This window comes from Chaetomium strumarium (assembly GCF_033439665.1).
Source record: "Chaetomium strumarium strain CBS 333.67 chromosome Unknown B0T15scaffold_5, whole genome shotgun sequence".
Taxonomy (NCBI): Eukaryota; Fungi; Ascomycota; class Sordariomycetes; order Sordariales; family Chaetomiaceae; genus Chaetomium; species Chaetomium strumarium.
This window is the reverse complement of record NW_026944433.1, coordinates 1,578,647-1,597,323: the sequence shown is the minus strand read 5'-3', so window position 1 is coordinate 1,597,323 and position 18,677 is coordinate 1,578,647. Positions and strand designations below refer to the sequence as shown.

The 18,677-nt window shown below is 55.5% G+C and overlaps 8 protein-coding genes across 8 annotated transcripts; 5 read left to right on the top strand and 3 right to left on the bottom strand.

Moving 5' to 3' along the window:
- Positions 1-1,028: 1,028 nt before the first annotated feature.
- Positions 1,029-2,249, top strand: B0T15DRAFT_239074 (cyclophilin-like domain-containing protein). Its single transcript, XM_062863046.1, has 2 exons — positions 1,029-1,253; positions 1,340-2,249. Exons 1-2 carry the CDS (start codon positions 1,176-1,178, stop codon positions 1,763-1,765), a joined length of 504 nt encoding a protein of 167 aa, XP_062720152.1. The 5' UTR covers positions 1,029-1,175; the 3' UTR covers positions 1,766-2,249.
- A 484-nt stretch (positions 2,250-2,733) lies between these two features.
- Positions 2,734-5,036, bottom strand: B0T15DRAFT_399398 (uncharacterized protein; the record flags this gene model as incomplete). The annotated part of the gene is made up of 2 exons (XM_062865004.1): positions 2,734-4,513; positions 4,576-5,036. The coding sequence occupies 2 exons, from the start codon at positions 5,034-5,036 to the stop codon at positions 2,734-2,736; spliced, it is 2,241 nt and encodes a 746-aa protein (XP_062720151.1).
- A 1,227-nt stretch (positions 5,037-6,263) lies between these two features.
- B0T15DRAFT_536334 (cyclophilin-like domain-containing protein) lies at positions 6,264-8,439 on the bottom strand. Its single transcript, XM_062869542.1, has one exon. The coding sequence runs from the start codon at positions 8,380-8,382 to the stop codon at positions 6,457-6,459; it is 1,926 nt and encodes a 641-aa protein (XP_062720150.1). The 5' UTR covers positions 8,383-8,439; the 3' UTR covers positions 6,264-6,456.
- A 359-nt stretch (positions 8,440-8,798) lies between these two features.
- Positions 8,799-10,663, top strand: B0T15DRAFT_494834 (P-loop containing nucleoside triphosphate hydrolase protein; the record flags this gene model as incomplete). The annotated part of the gene is made up of 7 exons (XM_062867052.1): positions 8,799-8,897; positions 8,954-9,038; positions 9,094-9,113; positions 9,179-9,214; positions 9,267-9,428; positions 9,480-9,805; positions 9,859-10,663. 7 exons carry the CDS (start codon positions 8,799-8,801, stop codon positions 10,661-10,663), a joined length of 1,533 nt encoding a protein of 510 aa, XP_062720149.1.
- A 1,301-nt stretch (positions 10,664-11,964) lies between these two features.
- On the top strand, positions 11,965-13,389 carry B0T15DRAFT_238833 (galactose mutarotase-like domain-containing protein). Its single transcript, XM_062863044.1, has 2 exons — positions 11,965-12,913; positions 12,972-13,389. The coding sequence occupies exons 1-2, from the start codon at positions 12,061-12,063 to the stop codon at positions 13,322-13,324; spliced, it is 1,206 nt and encodes a 401-aa protein (XP_062720148.1). The 5' UTR covers positions 11,965-12,060; the 3' UTR covers positions 13,325-13,389.
- Positions 13,390-14,009: 620 nt separating this feature from the next.
- B0T15DRAFT_238791 (Ctf8-domain-containing protein) lies at positions 14,010-14,966 on the top strand. The gene has a single exon (XM_062863043.1). The coding sequence runs from the start codon at positions 14,339-14,341 to the stop codon at positions 14,828-14,830; it is 492 nt and encodes a 163-aa protein (XP_062720147.1). The 5' UTR covers positions 14,010-14,338; the 3' UTR covers positions 14,831-14,966.
- On the bottom strand, positions 14,967-16,674 carry B0T15DRAFT_238840 (putative diphthamide synthesis protein-domain-containing protein). Its single transcript, XM_062863045.1, has 2 exons — positions 16,328-16,674; positions 14,967-16,262 (listed from the first exon to the last, which is right to left on the bottom strand). The coding sequence occupies exons 1-2, from the start codon at positions 16,503-16,505 to the stop codon at positions 15,103-15,105; spliced, it is 1,338 nt and encodes a 445-aa protein (XP_062720146.1). The 5' UTR covers positions 16,506-16,674; the 3' UTR covers positions 14,967-15,102.
- Positions 16,675-17,130: 456 nt separating this feature from the next.
- B0T15DRAFT_238733 (ribosomal protein S6e-domain-containing protein) lies at positions 17,131-18,434 on the top strand. The gene is made up of 6 exons (XM_062863042.1): positions 17,131-17,155; positions 17,228-17,307; positions 17,365-17,371; positions 17,430-17,792; positions 17,925-18,092; positions 18,152-18,434. The coding sequence occupies exons 1-6, from the start codon at positions 17,150-17,152 to the stop codon at positions 18,245-18,247; spliced, it is 720 nt and encodes a 239-aa protein (XP_062720145.1). The 5' UTR covers positions 17,131-17,149; the 3' UTR covers positions 18,248-18,434.
- Positions 18,435-18,677: the final 243 nt, after the last annotated feature.

Here is an 18,677-nt window from a genome sequence, read left to right as displayed (position 1 = left end):
GGGCTGAAAGGAGCGCGAAGCGGTTGATCCGGGATGAGGGGTCCCTGGGTACTCGTAGGATGCTGCCGGCGCTGTATCGATAAGGGCAGTTGCAGCTGCGTGGGCATCGGCATCACATTGGCATCCCGCCGAGGCGATACTGAGGGGTTCGCGACCGATGCAGAAGGCGCCGATTTTGAGTGTTCGTCCTCGAACAATTGAATGTTGTGGATCCGCTTCCGTCTTACGCACTGCGCTCGGATTGCCGGGCGGTGTTCGTTAGGAGCTCGACGGGACGGAAATGGGAAATGGCGGGGGTATGGGGCCGAATGGAAATGATCCTCGAGCCGCCGAGGTCTTTGTGGCTGTCGAATTCGGGCGTGGGTAGTGCACCGGGATTGGATCGTCTTACTACTACTAGTAGGTACATACATGTACATAGGTTCTAATCCGTACGTATGCAACGCAACTGTGCTGTTCAAGTTACACAAGACTTCCCTCTTCAATGTCTTCAGGTTGTGTTTATCAACCTCAGCCTAGCACTTCGGACTCGCCGAGCCCTGGATAGGTAACTGGAATTTCTACGGGAAGGATATATGACGAAAAAGCAGCTACCTAAGTATCACCCAGCTAGACAGGGTAGGACACTGGCTGAACAGCCTGGAATGCCCATGCCGCTGTTGTTGGAAAGGAGGGTGGGTGCCAGTGGCAGTCCTGACCTCCTGACGGGACTCCTGTGTTGGCGTTTGTTGTATGCAAGGCCCCAGCATACCAGGGCTACCTTACCGACGGGAATAGTTCAGCTGGCACCGGCTCTTGGGAATAACTGTACATACAGTACAATACACAACTTGCTAACTATTATCGACCCCGCAGCTACAGGAATGTCAGAAGCAGAGTAAGACCCAGATATCTGGTATTTAACGTCAAGTGTAACATGGCCTTGAGGTTCTTGTGCCTGAAAACACAACGCCGGGCCGGGATGCGGGCAGTTCTCTCCGCCGTGGAGCAGGGGCCACTTGCAAGAAAAGGTAATAGCTTCTTGGTGGTTCATGCCAAGCTCCACGCTGATGTCAACGCTCCTTGGCTAAAGTCTAGAACCTTGCTCCTGAGATCGTTTCGTTTGAATCGTCAACAAAACAATGATAAAGGACCACCCATATCAGCACGAGTAGTCATCGCACAACAGCGCCACCATGTCGGTAACACTCCACACCACGCACGGAGACCTTAAGATTGAAGTCTTCTGTGAGAGTGTCCCCAAGACCGCCGAGGTAAGCTACTACTTACTTATCTACCTCGCTTCCTTCGCGCGCAAATAAACCCACACTAACCACCAGAAACCTCGGCCCCGGCTTAGAACTTCCTCGCCCTATGCGCGTCCTCCTACTACGATGGCTCGCCCTTCCACCGCCTGATCCCCTCCTTCATGGTGCAGACGGGCGCGCCTGCGCACCCCAACCCACCCGACAACCCCAAGGGCGGGCGCTCCATCTACGGGCCGACCTTCGAGGACGAGATCCGGCCCGGCCTGCGCCACCACGAGCGCGGCGTGGTCAGCATGGCCAACAAGGGGCCCAACACCAACGGCAGCCAGTTCTTCATCACCTTCGGCCCCGCGCCGCACCTCGACGGACTGAACACCGTGTTTGGGAAACTGCTCGGGGACGAGAGCCTCGCAACGCTGGCCAAGATCGAGGCGCTCGAGGTGGACAAGAAGCACAGGCCGACGGAGGAGGTGCGGATCGAGAGGGTTACCGTCCATGCGAATCCCCTGGCGAAGTGATGCGCAGGGGAGGACGCGACAAAAGCAAGCAGAAGCCGATACTCCCGACGCCAAGTTAGATTGGTCGCTACACGCTTTCTACATAAAGCTACCAAGCATGCCGAGTCAGAACGCCGTGTGGATGGTGGGGGAGGCAAGGGTGGAAGCCATGCGCACAGGCGGAGGTGCGGGCCGCAGTGATGCCAGAGAGCGGCATTGCTCGCCAGGGTCAGCCGGACATGCCCGTCGCACTCGGAACATCCAGAGATGTGGCTAGTCCAATACAGAGGGGCAACGGCTGGCTAATCAGCTGCGCGGCGCTTTAGTCGACCGCAAGGCATAGAGGGTTGGCGTCTTACTCTATCCCGAGATAAGGCGCTGTCCGGGCGACGTGCTTGTACTTTCACTGGTAAGTCGTTGTGGTCACGAACTAGACCTTTAGGATGCGCAGACCATCGAAAGCCCACTGAATCTCGTCATCACGTCGTCGCATTGTATTCTTCCTGCGCTTCTAAGAGAACAAGCCAGTGAGATCACCCTTCTAGCCATCAACTCGATCGATGCAATGCACCAAAAGCCCGACCCCAACCTTCCCCTTAGCCCTTGAAAGACGGCCTAATCCAGCCGCAGACTGTTCTCCATATGAAATGTGATTCACAGACACATAAAGGAGGGAGATATGTAAAGTGTGCCAGTGTAATGTCGCCAACCATCACCACATCAGCCACCCGCCCCGGCTACCCAGCCAACATCGATCCCTCTTGCTCAGTAACGAAGTAAAGCAACCAGCCCCGAAAGGAGAAATGAAGTACTAGAGGGAAATTAGGGAGAGGAGACAAGAAATCAAAGTAACATGATCAGGCCAACCCTTCGTTCTTGCGACGTCCGCACTACGAACGCCGTGTTGTCCATGGCAGCCGTAGACGGAGAAGAGACGTTCTGGCTACAGTCGGTGTCCGCGATGGCACAGAGGCGTGCTTCAAAACGGCTTAGCCCTTCCTCCTGCGCTTGTTCCCGCGCTCAGGGCTCTCAAATTCCGCCCTGGTGATCTCTTCCGTACCAGACGGGCTAGGCGGGTTGTTCGACGCCGGTCCGGAACTGGAGCTGTCTCCGGTCAGCCCGGTAGTGCTGGAACCACCGGCAATGGCCTCCGCGGCACCGGGAACGTAATCGGCAGTGGTTCCATCCAGACTAAAGTTGAAATCCGCCCCGTCCGTACCGGTGCCGGGCACGCCACCCACTCCGTTCAGGTCTGCACCCTCATAGTTGCCGTCCGAGAACGCATTAGTGTTGATGAACTGGTCGTAGTCGACATTGTCAAAGTAGCTGTGATTGGGGTTGCCGTGTTCGTCGACGCCGGGGATGCGGCCCGAGGGGCTGAGCGGGCCAAGCAGCTGGGTGAGCGCGTCGATCTGGTTTGCCTGTTCTTTTGATAACTGCTGTAGGGCGTCGAGCTCGGCTTGGGTGGTTTGCATCTCCTGCAGGGATGGCATTCGGAGCGAGGACAAGCTAGGGGAGAGCGCAAGGTTTGCGGCTGGAATGGAAGCCGCCGTTTGGGGATTCACTGGGGCGACGGGGCTGGTTGTCACAGGGGGCACAGCAGGATTGCTACCGGCCATGATGTTGAGCATCTGTGCGCGCTGGTTGTCACTCATGCTGGGAGCGGTCTTGGCGGCCATACCGGGTAAGTCGAGTCCCGCGCCGCTATTGACCGCGTTGGTGTCTTGAATGATCTTCATCATGCCCTCCTGAGGATTGGTCCGCAGCTCTTTCTTAATGTAGGCTGGGGATGTGGGGTCCGCGGAAGGCGAGGTGTCGAATAGCTCTGTAACCGTCCCCACGCGGGGCGCGTGAGTTGCCGGTGGAGGTGTTGGCGTCATCGCGGTCGATGAAGAAAACGATGATGCCTTGTTCGGTTGATGAAGTGGGATCGGAGGCAGCAGGCGTTGCTGCCGCTTTGGAGTGCCTACAGCGGCGACAGCCTGGGGCCGCTGCCCGGGGTTGACGAAACCACCGAGGTCAACGACTCCGCCTGTCGGAGATATTTGAGCTTGAGCATGAGCTTGCGAGTTCGGAATTATGCTAGCGAGGAGGTCTTGGACGGTCTGCGTGCCACCCTGCTCTTCCAGCGACTTCCGAAACACATTGGCCAAGAAGTTGAGGATGGCATTGATGGAGTTTTCGTGGCGCTCGTGCATGTTCTGGAATAGGATGGCCTGCTGGTAGAGTTGATTTTGATCTTGGCGCATCTTGTTCAGCATGTTGGAAATAGCAACCTGCTGCTGCTGAATCCTCTCGATCTGGGCCTTGACCTGCATCAGATCCTTCTTTTGCAGGGGACCAAGATCGTGGGAGACCGGGCCTCGCCCGGACTGGGAACCACCCACGTTTTCTCCGTTGTACGTCTCTTCAACACCGTCTTCTTCACTTTCCACATCGCCTTCATCCTTCTTCCCCTTCTTCTTGCTGCCGCTCTTGGGCTTGTTGATCAACCACAGCAAGTTGGGATGGCCGCGGCGGAAGTACGGGTTGTAATATTCGCTTGGGCTCTTGTTCTTTCTCTCACTGGCCTTCATGGAGTTGTCGGAGAGCCCCACGCGCTTGTGGAAACCATACATGTTCAGCTGGCGCACGAACGAGGCATAGTTATTGTGTTTGAAGAGTTCGGGGATCAATGTCTTGGCAAACTCATCCTCATCAAGAACAATGAACGAATCCCCCTTATCAGACCAGCGGATCAGGTCAGTGTTCCTAGACTCATCCAAAAAGCTATATTTGGTCAGCGCATTGCCCGCAAAAAGGTGGAAGGGACAAGGGGTGTGAGATCGAACCTGCTAAGCTTCTGAACAAAGGGGGGTATCTGCTTCCTCTTCGCCTGCGCCTCCCGTTTTGCTCGCGCTGCCATCTCCTCCAGCCGTTCAATGTTGTCTTGCTCGTCCATGGTCGCGTTCGCTGGTTGCAAATAGCCATGATCTTCGCCGTATCCGTTCCAGCTGTCTGCTCCACCGTTGAAGGGCGTCCTAGGTGCTGTAGGAACGAGGACCCGGCTATTCTGTCGCCGTGCGAGGGCCGTGGAAGGCGCGGGGACTGTCTGCCCGTACGAAGTCGATGTTGGCAGCATTGCGTAGGCGTTCACATCGGGAGTTCCGGGATCGACGAAGCCGTTGCCGTCCATACCGTTCCACCTGAACAGCTGATCGGTTTGGACCGGAGAGTACGATGGCGACATCTGAGGAATGGGAACTATCGGAGTAACGCCTGCAGCAGGTCGTTTCCGAGGGTTGGACGACATAACACTGGCGAGCGTATGCTTCACCAGCTGGGCCCGACTTGCGCCGACCCGGTGGAATGGGGATGGAATGGGTGGATTGGGAGGAGACGATCACTCGTGGTTGCTGCGTCGAGGGTCCGGCGTATCCTTGTATGTCTCGCGCGAGAAGCTTTGGTTCCGCTTCCTAAAAGAAGAAAGTCGTCTGGAAGCGGTTAGGACCCGCACTTGCTGATAACAGGAAGAGAGACGGTTCTAGTTAGAGCGATGCGGGGCAGCTGCAGACGATATATAGCCCGGCAACACACCTTGATGCGCACGGGAACGATCGGTCAAAGGTTATGTTTGTGTCAGCCAGGCAGCAAGGGCGTAGCTCAAAGTATCCAGTGGTTCGCGCGACACCTCTGTTCTTGGTTAAGAGACCCGGTGGTGGCGTAGAGGTATCCTCGCACAAGAGTTAAGGTAGGTAGTCGTTCTTTGACCGTGGGGCGGTATCCAAGAGATTGGTGCCGGCTGTCTCATATAATAGGATTGCTCAATGGGCGCCGCTGGGTGCTCGAAGCGACCTGAACAATACGCGCCAGAAAGTCGGAGCGCCGTGTTTCGCCCCGGATTGTTCCCGGTTGGCCGATGAATCTAGGCGCGGGGGCCTTTGTTAGTAGGTTAGGCGGGCGGTAAATGGAGCGGTGGCTCTGGCGCAGAAGGCCGGTCGGTGAAGCTCTCGATCCGCCGCGTGGGTGATGGGTAGGAATTGTCAGTTCAAGTTGATGTTGCCAGGTTGACGACAGCAACATTGGATGGAAGGTTCGCTTTTCCACTTGATGCGATGGATCTTGAAGTGGACAACGTTTTTTCGCTTGGCAAGCCAATCACCTACCGTATGATAACGACCCCACTAACGGGGTCTCGGCGATAACATTAACATCAGAATAACATCAGAACCTCTACGACTCCCTCAATCGGGCGAATTAAATTGTATATGCACTTGAGATGATCTCACAAATCACAAGAGAGCTGTTCGGGACCTTACGAAGGCATGCCAGTGTCGACCCCTGAGCCCAGCTTCGGCTCCCAGGACTCAGGTAGGCTCCACCACATGCTAGGGATTTCAAGAGCCTAAAAAGGGGACCTGTTCTTACCACAGTGTCTGGTGATCAGTTCGACGGGACGTCTACGGGTAGCCCGGTAGTCTGTATGGCGATCCCGAATTGTTTGCCGCGGAGGCGGAGCGAATTCTCCGAACACTGTAAAATCACATGCACGGGGTTCTTCATTACTAAGACTGCCAGCAGCTGCGGGATATGGGCCAGGTGCACTACTAGTAGTACCCCAGGTTTTACCTAAAACGACAGACTGGGGTATCTCAGAAACGTACCTTTTGTAACAACTACCGTACAGGGAGAACGGCGATCTCAACTCCGCCAGGCGTCCTTGAGCTTCCGTCTCAGCGGCCTCTCCTGTTCCCATCAGGAACCCTATCCCGGTCACGGTTCCGGTCGCGATCCCGATCTCTGTCCCAAGCTCGAGAGGAGCCGCCTGCACGCGCGTCTCTAGCTGCCTTCTTCTCCTCCTGGAGGGTCCTGGCTTTCTCAAGCGGGTCGATAACGACCAACTCCTCTTCGGCCTTCTTCCGGTAGCTGAGGTCTTTGCCAAGCTTGTCGGCTGTGAAACTTAGTGTGTGAGACATCCACCCTTCGTCACCGCTCTCATCCTTCTCCTCTTTATCCCATGCCCGGCAGCTCTGGCAATTGGCAATGAAGTGTAGGTCGCACACCTCTCCCTCCTCGACCTGGTCACCATTCTCCTCGCTTTCGTCCACAGGTGGCTGGACGGCCTTCGTCTCGGGCGGGGCCTGCTCCAACTTTGACTTGAAACTCCTCAGAATGTCCAAAGCTTCTTGCTCCTCCCTCGTCAAGGTACTGTTGCCTTTAGGCCGCCGTTTCCGCCCACGGACTGCTGTCTCTGGTACCATCGACTCGAGGGTCGATACTTTCTTCTTCTCCTCTTTGACCGGCTCTGCATGGATTGTCCGCTTCATGGCTGCCTTTACCGCGGCAATCTCCTCGTTGGTTCGTTCTAGGAGGGTCTTTTTGGGCGTCTCCTCAACCTCAGGGCTAGATCTTGCGCTGGGCTGTATCTTGGACGGTGGCGGTTGTTTCAACTTATTCGCCGGCATTGGTTCCGGTGTGTCTGAGGTGCGCCGGCTTTCTGTCGGGTGTTGTTCAGGAACACGGACTTCCTTGTCTAGTAGTTTCTTTTCTTCCTTGACAGACGCTCTGACCGGCATGGCTTTGTGAGCCGGTTCTTCATCAACATCCATCACAATTCTCGTGTCAAACTTGGGCTTCTTGATGACTGGGAGCTCCTCAGCATCGCCCTCTTCGTCCCCAAAGCTCAATAACTGCTTCACCCCTTTCCTCTTCTTCTGCTTTGTCTCTGCTGGGGTAGACCTAGGCACCTCCTGTCGGACTTTCCTCTCTCGTTTCTTCATATCAGGGAAAGGGTTGATAAGGATCTCGATGTGTGTGATTTTTACAGGGTACAGGGGCCGCTCGGTACCCTCTGCGACCTCGGCCTCGCCCATCTTAGCCAGATTGTATATGGTGTCGCCAGCTACTCGGCCGAAAAGCGTATTTTTGCCCGTTAACTCTTCCGCTTTGCCTAATGTGAAGAAGAACTGGCTGCCGTTCGTATCCGGGGTGCCCTCGTTTGCCATGCCGAGGAGCCCCCGGCGATTGAACTTCAACCGCGAATGAAACTCATCTTTGAAGTTCACCCCCATGGGTCCTGCATTGTGTCCCTTACGTTGGTCCATTGGCCACGGATCCAGGTCTCCGCTGAATGCGCCTCCATCGTAGATCGACTCTCCTCCATGGCCGGTACCGGTCGGATCGCCGCCCTGAAGAATGAAGCCGGGTACGAGGCGGTGGAAGATGATATTGTCGTAGTATCCGTCCAGACTAAGTTGCAAGAAGTTGCGACACGTCAAGGGTGTTTGCTTCGCGAATAGCTCGACTGCGATCTCGCCTTGCGTTGTGTGAATAATAGCCGATGCCGTCGGTTGCGGCTCGAGATTGTAGATCGATGACATTTTGGCGGCTTTAAGATCCTGCACCAATGCCTTCGATGCAATGTTCAAGGAGGGGAGCCGATCGTCATATGTTTGATGTTGCGGGAGGTGGGCGGTGGTGTGAGGGCCGTGAAATGGTGTTGCAAGAAGACACTTGAAGCTTGGAAGAGGAAGTTTCCCATCTTGCCTGCCGCGAGCATCATAGATCAACAGCCGAGCACCGCCACAGTTGGAGCTTCCATGTTGGTGTGGGGTCTTTGAGGCGCGATAGCCAGTTGTACCTAAGGTACGTACCCCCATTTATCGTCATGCCAAAGCATCGGTACATAGAAACCTGGACTAAATGGGGAATGCGCTTTGATCCCAGGTCAAAATATCGACAAACAACTAATTGTCTGTAGCTAGATTCAGATTTAGGCCTTGATTAGGAACATACGACGCCGCATCTCTGGTTCTGTTGGTTTTGTAGCAGTGGCTGTGCCGCCGCCGGAATACGACTGCGGGGCTCAAACGACTGGGAGCAGGGGACCTTGGCCTTGGTTGTCGACAACCCGACGCCGAGCTCACGACTGCATCTTGCGGCAGCTCTCCATTATTCAACCCTCACCGCGGCCTCGTTTGACTTGTGGCTTTCACATTGCCTCTTAGTCTGTACCGTTCCATTCGTCGATAATTTCCTTCAAGTTCCCTGAAATAGCCCGAATCCAGCATCCGCGATGGGTGACCCGCGAGAGCCGTCATCGTACCGGGTGACGCCGAGGATCCGTTACAACACTGTTGGTGGTGTAAACGGTCCGCTCGTTGTCCTCGAGAATGTTAGCCTTCTATGGTCCAGTCCTATCAGCGCGCTTTGCTCTAATTGAATCTCCAGGTCAAATGCCCGAAGTACAGCGAAATCGTCACACTTACGCTCCCCGACGGAACACAGCGCGCGGGTCAGGTTCTAGAGGCTCGAGGTACGCTGCTAAGTTTCACGATACTTTGTTGTGCGGTCGCTGACAGCTAGCATAGGAGACAGAGCGATCGTGCAGGTAAACCCGCCAACCTGATGTTCCCAGCAGAGGGAGGATCGCCGGATCGCTGACCGAATATCCAGGTCTTCGAGGGCACTACGGGCATCGATGTGAAGAAGGTGAGGCGGAAACTGGAGTTATGCGACGGACAAGCAGCTGATGATGGAAAAGACACGGGTCGAGTTCACGGGGGACAGCCTGAAGCTCGGCGTCTCGGAAGACATGCTAGGCCGCATCTTCGATGGGTCAGGACGTGCGATCGACAAGGGACCTAAGGTGCTGGCCGAGGAGTTTTTGGACATCAACGGCAGTCCGATCAACCCCTATTCAAGAGTAGGGATTCCTACCCCATGCGTGAGGCTGTGATACTAAAAGGGGGGATAGGTCTATCCGGAGGAGATGATCTCGACTGGTATCTCGGCTATCGACACCATGAACTCCATTGCTCGCGGCCAAAAGATTCCGATCTTCTCGGCCGCCGGTCTCCCACACAACGAAATCGCCGCCCAGATTTGCCGGCAAGCCGGTTTGGTTCAGAGAGAGGGTGTGACAAACAAGGGCGTCCATGATGGCCACGAGGAGAACTTCTCTATTGTGTTCGCCGCCATGGGTGTCAATCTGGAAACCGCCCGTTTCTTCACGCGAGATTTCGAGGAGAACGGTAGCTTGGAGCGGACCACGCTGTTCCTCAACCTTGCCAACGATCCGACGTAAGTTTTAGAACAGTCTCTCCTTGCAACGTTGTTTGCTGACGAGCCGACAGCATCGAGCGTATTATCACACCCCGCCTTGCCCTTACAACCGCCGAGTACTACGCCTATCAGCTCGAGAAGCACGTCTTGGTCATCCTCACTGACCTCTCTTCCTACTGCGATGCCCTCCGTGAGGTCTCGTCCGCCCGCGAAGAAGTCCCCGGCCGCCGCGGTTTTCCCGGTTACATGTACACGGATTTGTCCACCATCTACGAACGTGCTGGCCGCGTGGAGGGCCGAAACGGGTCCATCACCCAGATTCCTATCCTTACCATGCCCAACGATGACATTACGCACCCAATTCCCGACCTGACAGGTTATATCACTGAGGGGCAAATCTTCGTCGACCGTGGCTTGCACAACCGCGGTATCTATCCTCCGATCAATGTGCTGCCGTCTCTGTCCCGTCTCATGAAGTCCGCCATCGGCGAGGGTATGACACGGAAGGACCACGGAGACGTGTCCAACCAGCTGTACGCGAAGTACGCCATCGGCAGGGATGCCGCCGCCATGAAGGCTGTCGTTGGTGAAGAGGCACTGTCGGCCGAGGACAAGCTTTCGCTCGAGTTCCTTGACAAGTTTGAGCGCAACTTCATCAGCCAGGGTCCATACGAGTCGCGGACGATTTTTGAGTCGCTGGATCTGGCGTGGAGTCTGCTGCGCATCTTCCGCAAGGACATGCTTAACCGTATCCCCGCCAAGATCATCGACGAGTTCTACCATAGGTCAGCAGCAGACCGGAAGGGTAAGGGCAAGGCGCCGACCAAGGATACACGGGACACGGCGCAGGATGAGGAGAACCTGATTGACGCATGAGCATGAGGGGCATGAGAAGAATATCCGAAGGCTATGTCAAATGTGGAATGGTGTCCCCTCCATTTGCGGCTCGCCAGGGCTCGGTAGACTTGCATGTAAATGACATGTTGGGGTTGTGGTTTGTGCGATTGCAGATTGGAATTGACTTGCGCTTGGTTCTGCCATGGATGTCCAGCCGTTGAATGCCACTGTACAGCTTTTAGCCATCAGAGTGTGCATTCCTACCTAGGTACCAAGGTATGGGGTCTCGTCCTCGGTTTGTCTGGGGCTACAACGATAGATACCTGTACACACATATATCTAGACATATCAGTACATCATGAAAAAACAGGATGGATATCTCCGTTTCATCATATTGCTTTGGGGATGCTGGCCATGCTAGAAGCTCACAGTTCTCCCGCTCCTTGCTACCTCCAAGCTATCTTCGAGGAGGCAAGCTCAATTGCGGAGAACAGGGACATGGTGAGTGGGTCACCCCGCATTAGAGAAGATCCACCCGGCTGTGGTGGATCGAAAAGCAACCTGGAACCGCGCCAATGAGCTTACCAGGTAATATCCTTTTTGAGGGTCAGTTCGACTGTGAACCGCATCAGGGGCACGGTAGATGCCTGGATTCGACTGGGAGAATACCTTAGGGTGAGTTGGAACCCATAAGCTACAATCTGGGGAAGGCAATTCTTCAACCCCGCCTGCCTTGGCCGAGTCGCACGCTCGCTTGCATAGGGTGACAGGGAAGTCCGCAACCACAAACGGTTGAGGGCCTTCAACTTCCTTTTTCGGATATTTGCGGTGATGCGATCTGCACCGTGAGAACTTGGACTTCTGGTGAACTCTTCGAGCCAACCGGTGTCAACTGTTAGAGTTGACACTTCTTGTGTCTACAAGGGAGACCGAGAATCGCATCGCCGGAGAAAAACGTGAGAAAGCTAATCGTTCTGTTGTTCCACAGCATCACATGGCGTCTTAGTCTCAGTTGTTCACCGGATCAACGCCATAGGTAACCCAGACGGGAGCTCGTGCGTTCATCCACTGCACGGATAACCCGGTTTCTCCGCCAAAGTGAACCCCGGACCCAAGCTGTCGGCCGCTGCTGCTACCCCAGCGAGGCTTCCCGGAACCTTAATTTGGAGCTTCCCGAATAGGTGAGTTGTTGTGGCGGTCCTGTTCATCCCAAGTGTGCAGTCGTATTGGCCATCACGCGTCATGCACTATAGTAGGCTCATCCGGGCCTTGCTTCACTTACACTGTTCCTACCAATAAATTGAGGCCATGGTCCCGTGGTCGGTCCAAACATCCTTTTCCGTCCGCTATTATCCTTTCGTTCATACCTCAAAACCAAACTTTCTCTGAGGGATCCATCCTTGCTAAACACCATTAGCATCGTGACAATAACCAGCATGCGTCATCTAGTCGCGCTCTCCGGAGCCGCCTGGCTCTTGAATGGAGCGCTCGCCAAGTATCCGGTTGCTAGAAGTTTGGATATCCAGGGCGCCGACAAGAACGGGAAATACTGGATCTACGGCGAGGGAATCGCGGCTGCCTTCATCCCTTATGGTGCATCTATTTCCAACCTGCTCATCAAGGACAAGTACGGAGTCGCCCGAGACCTTGTCATGGGCTTCGACTATGCCTCGTACTATGCTGTTGACAAGGCTCATCCACACCTCGGCGGTGTTCCTGGCCGTTATGCGAACCGCATCAAGAACAGCACATTTGAGATTGACGGCCAGGTCTACCACGTCGAGGCCAACGAGAACCCCACCGCGGAGCATCCGAAGGGCCTCGACACTCTCCATGGCGGACCGGACGGCTGGGACTATCGCGACTTCGAGGTTGTTGCCTACACCAACAACAGCATCACCTTCTCTATCGTTGATCCGGACGGCAAGGAGGGTTTCCCGGGCGAGGTTATCTCGTACATCACCTACACGATGGGCAGAATGACGTGGGACGCCAAGATGGTGGCTATCGCAACCACCAAGAAGACGCCCATCATGTTGAGCAGCCACACGTACTGGAACTTGGATGGCTTTGCGAACAACGAGACGAATCTGGTGCTCAACCACACCTTCCACCTGCCGTATAGCGGCCAGCGGGTCGCTGTCGACAACATCCTGGTCCCGACCGGCGAGATCCTCGCCAATCCCAAGGGATCGGTCAACGATTTCTGGAGTGCGCCCAAGCAGATTGGTCACAGTTTCTCGGACCCTGAGATCAAGGGAAACTGCGGGTTCAACTGCACCGGCTATGGTACGCAAAGCTCAGGTTCCCTCACCGAGTCGCATGTATGTACTAACGCGCATCCCAGACAACTGTTGGCTCGTAAACCGCCCGCAGGCTCATGACTGGCGCGCAAATGGTGGCTACGTCGCCAGCCTGTCGTCAAAGTGGTCCGGCATTCGGCTCGACATCTACACGGACCAGGACGCGTTCCAGATGTACTCGTGTGGCGGCCAGAACGGGTCCTTCCCGCTCAAGTCGACGCAGGGGGCATCAAACTTCCCACGGACTGTTCCCAAGTATGGCTGCGTTGTGATGGAAGTGCAGGACTACATCGATGGGATCAACCATCCGGAGTGGGGACGGTTGGGCAAGCAGCTGTTCGAGCCTGGCGGTGATCCGTACGTGCTGCAGGTGAGCCATCGCTTTACGGTGGGCTGAGCGGTTCATCTATGACTAGGTAGAGAGGAGCATATAATGGGGCAGCTTATCTTCTTTGAGCCGTGGCAGCGGACTTGACAGTTGACAATAGGATATCCTATCTGGATTCGGTAGCTCTGGCGTTTGGCGCTCAGAAATGGATCTTGTTTTTGGCGCCTTTCGTGTTTCCATGCGCACTTGAGTTCGTGCTGATGTCGTGCCACGACTTCCATCGGAAAATGAGTCCGTCGTCAGTGGATAACTCCTCCCCCCTACCAGCTAACGTCATGGTGATCTTGCGAGTCATGTCAGTGGTGGTCGAGTCTAGGCTTGTCTAATAAGACCCTTGGGTGTTGTCGTCAGAAGAAATCCGGAATAGATAAGCTTGGAGCAAAGTCCGGTCTCATGATCTCATCACGTACTACTCGAGCCTTCCTTTTCCCGCTCATACGTGTTCTGTTTTAATCGAACCCGACTGCATAGCTCTGGAGCACCGAGGTTCTCAGTTTGCCGTTAAGGAGGCCCAATACGGTTTGGTATCTCAAGCTAGTTTTTCACTTCCAGGTTAGACAGCCTGATGGCCGGTATTCTGGATCACAGTATCATCATCTACTATGATGTAGTACTGTAATAAAGCCAATTCGCACCAGGTGGTGGCGGGTACGGTACACTTCAAGGTTAAGTTGAGAAATGTCCATCTGGTTGGCACCGATTCCGATTGGAGGAAGGGGTGGACCAGGCCGAACCGGGCAATGTCTTTTTCACGAGGGACTCCAGAGCTGCTCTGCATCAACCGGCACACCGTAACTCACTACACCAATACCGGCTGAACATAAAGCACTGGTTGAAGTGGAAACACTTACCACCTAGATTGCGAGCTACGAAACCCGTTCCGTCGCCTTCACTGCCATAGTTGGCATCCATACAGGCGGGGATCAATCATCATCAACGTCGCTTCTCACAAGCTGAGACAACATCTTCTCACACCACTACCTAAGGTACTACCAGTCTACCACTTTGGGTATTCACATCACAATGTCAGAAGCAGCAACACAGACAGTTGTCCCCCTTCACCCGCCATCTTCATCCCCTTCCTCATCTTCACCCTTTGCAAATCCCCTTCCCGCGCTGCTACACACCCCCTCGGGCCTGGCCCTCTTGGAGCTACAAGGCACAATCAACCTACCTCCGAGCGTCCTCCACGAACCCAGCTCAGAGTCAGATGATGCAAGTGAGGCGCCGCCGGTTCCCATCGGCCGCCTCCACTTCCCGGAATACCACCCGGGCACCAAAGACGACACGGCCTGGATGAAGAGGGTGTGGATGTACGTGGGGAACCATCAGCGGATGTTGGGGGAGGTGAAGAAGCTGCCGAGGGCGCTCGCTGTGTTGCGAAGGAGGAGTGACCCGCGGGTCGTGGAAGGGGAGGGAGAGAAGAAGGAGGAGGAGCTGGAGGTGGTGGAGGTGGTGAAATACAAGATTGTGTTTTCGTCTCGACCCGAGCCGGTTGGTGGCGGGGTTAGTTGAAGCAGTGTTCATGAAAGCTTTTGGAAGGGTGAAGACGGTGTGAAGACTCGAGTGGCTCCTGGGTGGGAATGGGTCAGCCCGATGGCTACGGAGGAGGGACTGCACATGCGGGAAAAAGTGGATTGTGGCCGGGCATATGATGCAACGCTCTACAGGCCTGGCTAGCCACCGGCTTAACTAGGTGACCAGCTCCGTCCTCTGACGGGTTTGGACAGTGGGCAAACGACAATGCAGACCGAACTACGCGGTATTGCGCACACCCTGTCATTCTACTAGCTGCTCCCTCCAGCTGCCACTGGCGCCGTCCTACCAAGCCCTTCCTTCCCGTAGTAATCCATCGGGTATGGGCCCTTGCCCCAGTCCTCCCTCTCCTCAAGCGCCACCAACGCCTCGTACGGGGTCAGCAGCGGTCGTGGGAACCGGTACCCCCAGTCGATGCTCAGCCGCGGACACGCCACCTGCACCCAGCACTCGATGTCGCCCATCATCGCCAGCTTGCTCTCGAAAATCTCGCTCAGCAGCAGGTTGACAAAGGGTATGCCCATCTGCCTCAGTTTGGTCTCGATGAGCGCCATGGTATGCGGGTTTCCCTGCCGCCCCAGCGATCCGAGAATGAGACCCCATTTCCTGGCTGTCTTCGCCTTCCTGATCGCGTCTCGCCGCACGTCCTGCATCTCGTCGTGCCCGTACGTCTCGTGCGTCAGCTTCCGCGAGTATGGGTCGTATCGATACGCCGGGATGCCCGGATTCTGGATCATGATGCTCTCGAGGTGGAAGCGGCCGTCGCCCAGGTACAGGATCAAGTCGATGGGACTGTCGGTGTATGTGGAGAGGTCGGGAGATGTGCACCCTAAGATCTCGCCCTTGGAGAGCGGCGCAATCTGTGGTATGACTACCTTGAAACCCGCCTTCTCCAGCGTCGACCGCACGCCGTGGATGGTGGCGTTGAACTGGATCGTCCCGACGATCGCAATCGTCTTTCCAGGGGAGAAGTTGCGCTCCAGAGTGGTAAGCATGTGAGACGTGTCGATGCTGATGTTGACAAAGACGTAGAGCGTCTTGATCTTGGTCACCCCAGCGGGGATGAGACAGCTGTGGGCGTAGTGTACCAGCAGGTCGCATCCCATCGCCCGCGCTGTATAGTCATCAATGCAACATGCGCCGTACGTGACATCGCCCATGATCAGCGTCTCAATGCCAGGGCAGAACTCCGTGAGAATGTCTGAAATCGTGGTGGCGAACATGAGGAGGCCCTCGGGCATCTGCAGAGCCACCTTCTTAGCACCCAGAGACCGGATACGGTGGATGGTCTTGGGTATTTCAAATGCGTAGTTGGCCGGAAGGAGCGCGATCGCAGCCTTCAATGCCTCATCGTTGAGAATTTCGTGCGGTATTTGGTTGACCATCCGCGGCGCTCTCCTTGGCTGGGCGACTGTGATAGGGGGTCAGCCTTGTCAAGTTGTTCCCTCGCCGGCGGAAGGGAGCATCCTGTAGTACCTTGAATGGCCCCGCTGTCCTCGATCGAGGCAGCCCCTGAGTTGGACTTCGCAGCCTCGGCCGCGGCTCGCTTCCCGACGAACCGCTTCTTTGGTTGTTTCACTGTATTCTCATGGTTTGGTCTCTCTTCGACCTCGGCGATTGCCCCTAGCTCGACATGCTCGCTGTGGCCTTCCATGGCTGCAATCAACCAAAGACCTCGTAAACGCTTCCGGCACTAGGAATAAATTCTAATCGTTTGCGGGCGTCCAACCCGATCTGAAGATGTCCCAGGGAGCCTGTAGGATTTGTAGGGACTCTGGTGGCAATCTTCACGGGGCAGTCATGGATGCTTCAGTCAAGAAACCTGAATATCGGAAAACCAGTGAGCACAAACTACCTTAGTATGTGGTATGGTACCTAGCGTTTCGGTCAAATAAGCGGGACTGGAACATCTCAAGCTCTCCAACTATGTTTTCATGTTAAGAAGTGGTACCATTATTAGTCGTGTTAGCAGAATGTCGGCCCCGACTCGATATGAACCCCTCTCTCTATATTACCGTTCGTAGTATCAGCCCCTCCACAGAAAATCAATGCAGAAGGGCTGCCGGCTTGGCACAAATCTTCCGGACCCAAATGTTGGCGAGGCTAGAGCGGAGCCGAAGTAAAAGTTACGTCCAATCACATGCTGCAGAAATTGTGCCCTAAGATTTCCCTGGGCTTGATGCACACAAAACCTTCACTTCCATTTCTCCAGTCTCTGTCCGCATCATCGACGACGGCCGTTCAGCAAACACCGCCAACATGAAGGTAAGAATGCCTATCCTCCCTAACGGCTGGTCAATGACTGTACCACTGTCAATTTTCCCTACCTGGCTTGATTGAATTACATCGTTGGCGGCAATGCTAACCTAGCCGTAGCTGAACATTTCGCATCCCGCGAACGGCTCGCAGAAGCTGATCGAGGTGGAAGATGAGCGGAAGCTGAGGCACTTCTACGAGTATGTTGAGTCTTCGAGTCCCTTTTTGGGCCCCGCTTGCTAACCCAGATCTCACAGGAAGCGCGTATGTTCGATCGAAACCCTCCGATCTCCCCATCTCGCAGACGAGCTAACCGAACCAGATGGGCGCTGAGGTGCCCGGCGACCCGCTTGGCGATGAGTGGAAGGGCTACATTCTCCGCATCACCGGCGGTAATGACAAGCAAGGTTTCCCGATGAAGCAGGGTGTCATCGCCCCCAACCGTGTCCGCCTCCTTCTCTCCGAGGGCCACTCCTGCTACCGCCCCCGCCGGACCGGTGAGCGCAAGCGCAAGTCGGTCCGCGGCTGCATCGTCGGCGCCGACCTTTCCGTCCTTGCTCTCTCGATCGTCAAGCAGGGCGAGCAGGATATCCCCGGCCTCACCGACACCGTCCACCCCAAGCGCCTTGGTCCCAAGCGTGCCACCAAGATTCGGCGGTTCTTCGGCCTCAGCAAGGATGACGATGTATGTGCTACGTGCCAAATATATTCCGTCATCGCCTGCCCTAGAGCTGTGCCGATGTCCATCGCGCAGTTCGGGTAGAGTCTGAGTGCAACAATATCGGAGGCTAATACGTAATTCCTCTCGGAATAATAGGTCCGCAAGTACGTCATCCGGCGCGAGGTCCAGCCCAAGGGCGAGGGCAAGAAGCCTTACACCAAGGCTCCTCGCATCCAGCGCCTGGTTACTCCTCAGCGCCTGCAGCACAAGCGTCACCGCATTGCGCTCAAGCGCCGCCAGGCCGAGAAGGTCAAGGATGAGGCGGTGAGTACATGGTATCTTTATCCGCTGAAACCCGGGCTTCCAGGCTGACAACTTCCTAGAACGAGTATGCCCAGATCCTGGCCAAGCGTGTCGCCGAGGCGAAGGCCCAGAAGGCCGATCTCCGCAAGCGGAGAGCCAGCTCGATGCGCAAGTAAAAATGGGGCGTTTGGTAATGGGTCTCGGGTTGCTTTCGGGAAAATGGTCACGGCGTGCTTGTTTACCGACTCGTTCAGGACGTGTATATGGCATAGGAACCCTTCACGGAATCTCGAGAATGAGTCTTCCCTTTGAGCATGCCGGGCGCCTGAGCAACGCGTCACAAAGAATCAAGGAATACCCCGACTAGTTCACGGACCTTTTGATGGGTTTTGCCGACTTACGGATGTTTTGAGCAAAATACCACCTGTATTGTTTCTATCAACACCATCTTGCAGTGCCGACTTTCAAGCTTGTCGGACGGTTGGTACTTGGCGCAGCTCCAGCTGCCCGCACTTAAAGCGGCGTCAAGCCTTGGACACTCTAGGCGCCATGGCTATGAGGGCTTTGGAAACATTCCACGTTAGGTTTCAGCATGTGGCATACTCG

Coding starts and splice junctions, on each gene's coding strand:
- B0T15DRAFT_239074 (XM_062863046.1), top strand. CDS start 1,176: ATGTCGGTAACACTCCACACCACGCACGGAGACCTTAAGATTGAAGTC. Junction 1,254..1,339: donor GTGTCCCCAAGACCGCCGAG/GTAAGCTACTAC, acceptor GCCCCGGCTTAG/AACTTCCTCGCCCTATGCGC.
- B0T15DRAFT_536334 (XM_062869542.1), bottom strand. CDS start 8,382: ATGGGGGTACGTACCTTAGGTACAACTGGCTATCGCGCCTCAAAGACC.
- B0T15DRAFT_238833 (XM_062863044.1), top strand. CDS start 12,061: ATGCGTCATCTAGTCGCGCTCTCCGGAGCCGCCTGGCTCTTGAATGGA. Junction 12,914..12,971: donor GTTCAACTGCACCGGCTATG/GTACGCAAAGCT, acceptor CGCGCATCCCAG/ACAACTGTTGGCTCGTAAAC.
- B0T15DRAFT_238791 (XM_062863043.1), top strand. CDS start 14,339: ATGTCAGAAGCAGCAACACAGACAGTTGTCCCCCTTCACCCGCCATCT.
- B0T15DRAFT_238840 (XM_062863045.1), bottom strand. CDS start 16,505: ATGGAAGGCCACAGCGAGCATGTCGAGCTAGGGGCAATCGCCGAGGTC. Junction 16,263..16,327: donor GGACAGCGGGGCCATTCAAG/GTACTACAGGAT, acceptor CCCCTATCACAG/TCGCCCAGCCAAGGAGAGCG.
- B0T15DRAFT_238733 (XM_062863042.1), top strand. Junction 17,793..17,924: donor GCCTCAGCAAGGATGACGAT/GTATGTGCTACG, acceptor TCGGAATAATAG/GTCCGCAAGTACGTCATCCG. Junction 18,093..18,151: donor AGAAGGTCAAGGATGAGGCG/GTGAGTACATGG, acceptor ACAACTTCCTAG/AACGAGTATGCCCAGATCCT.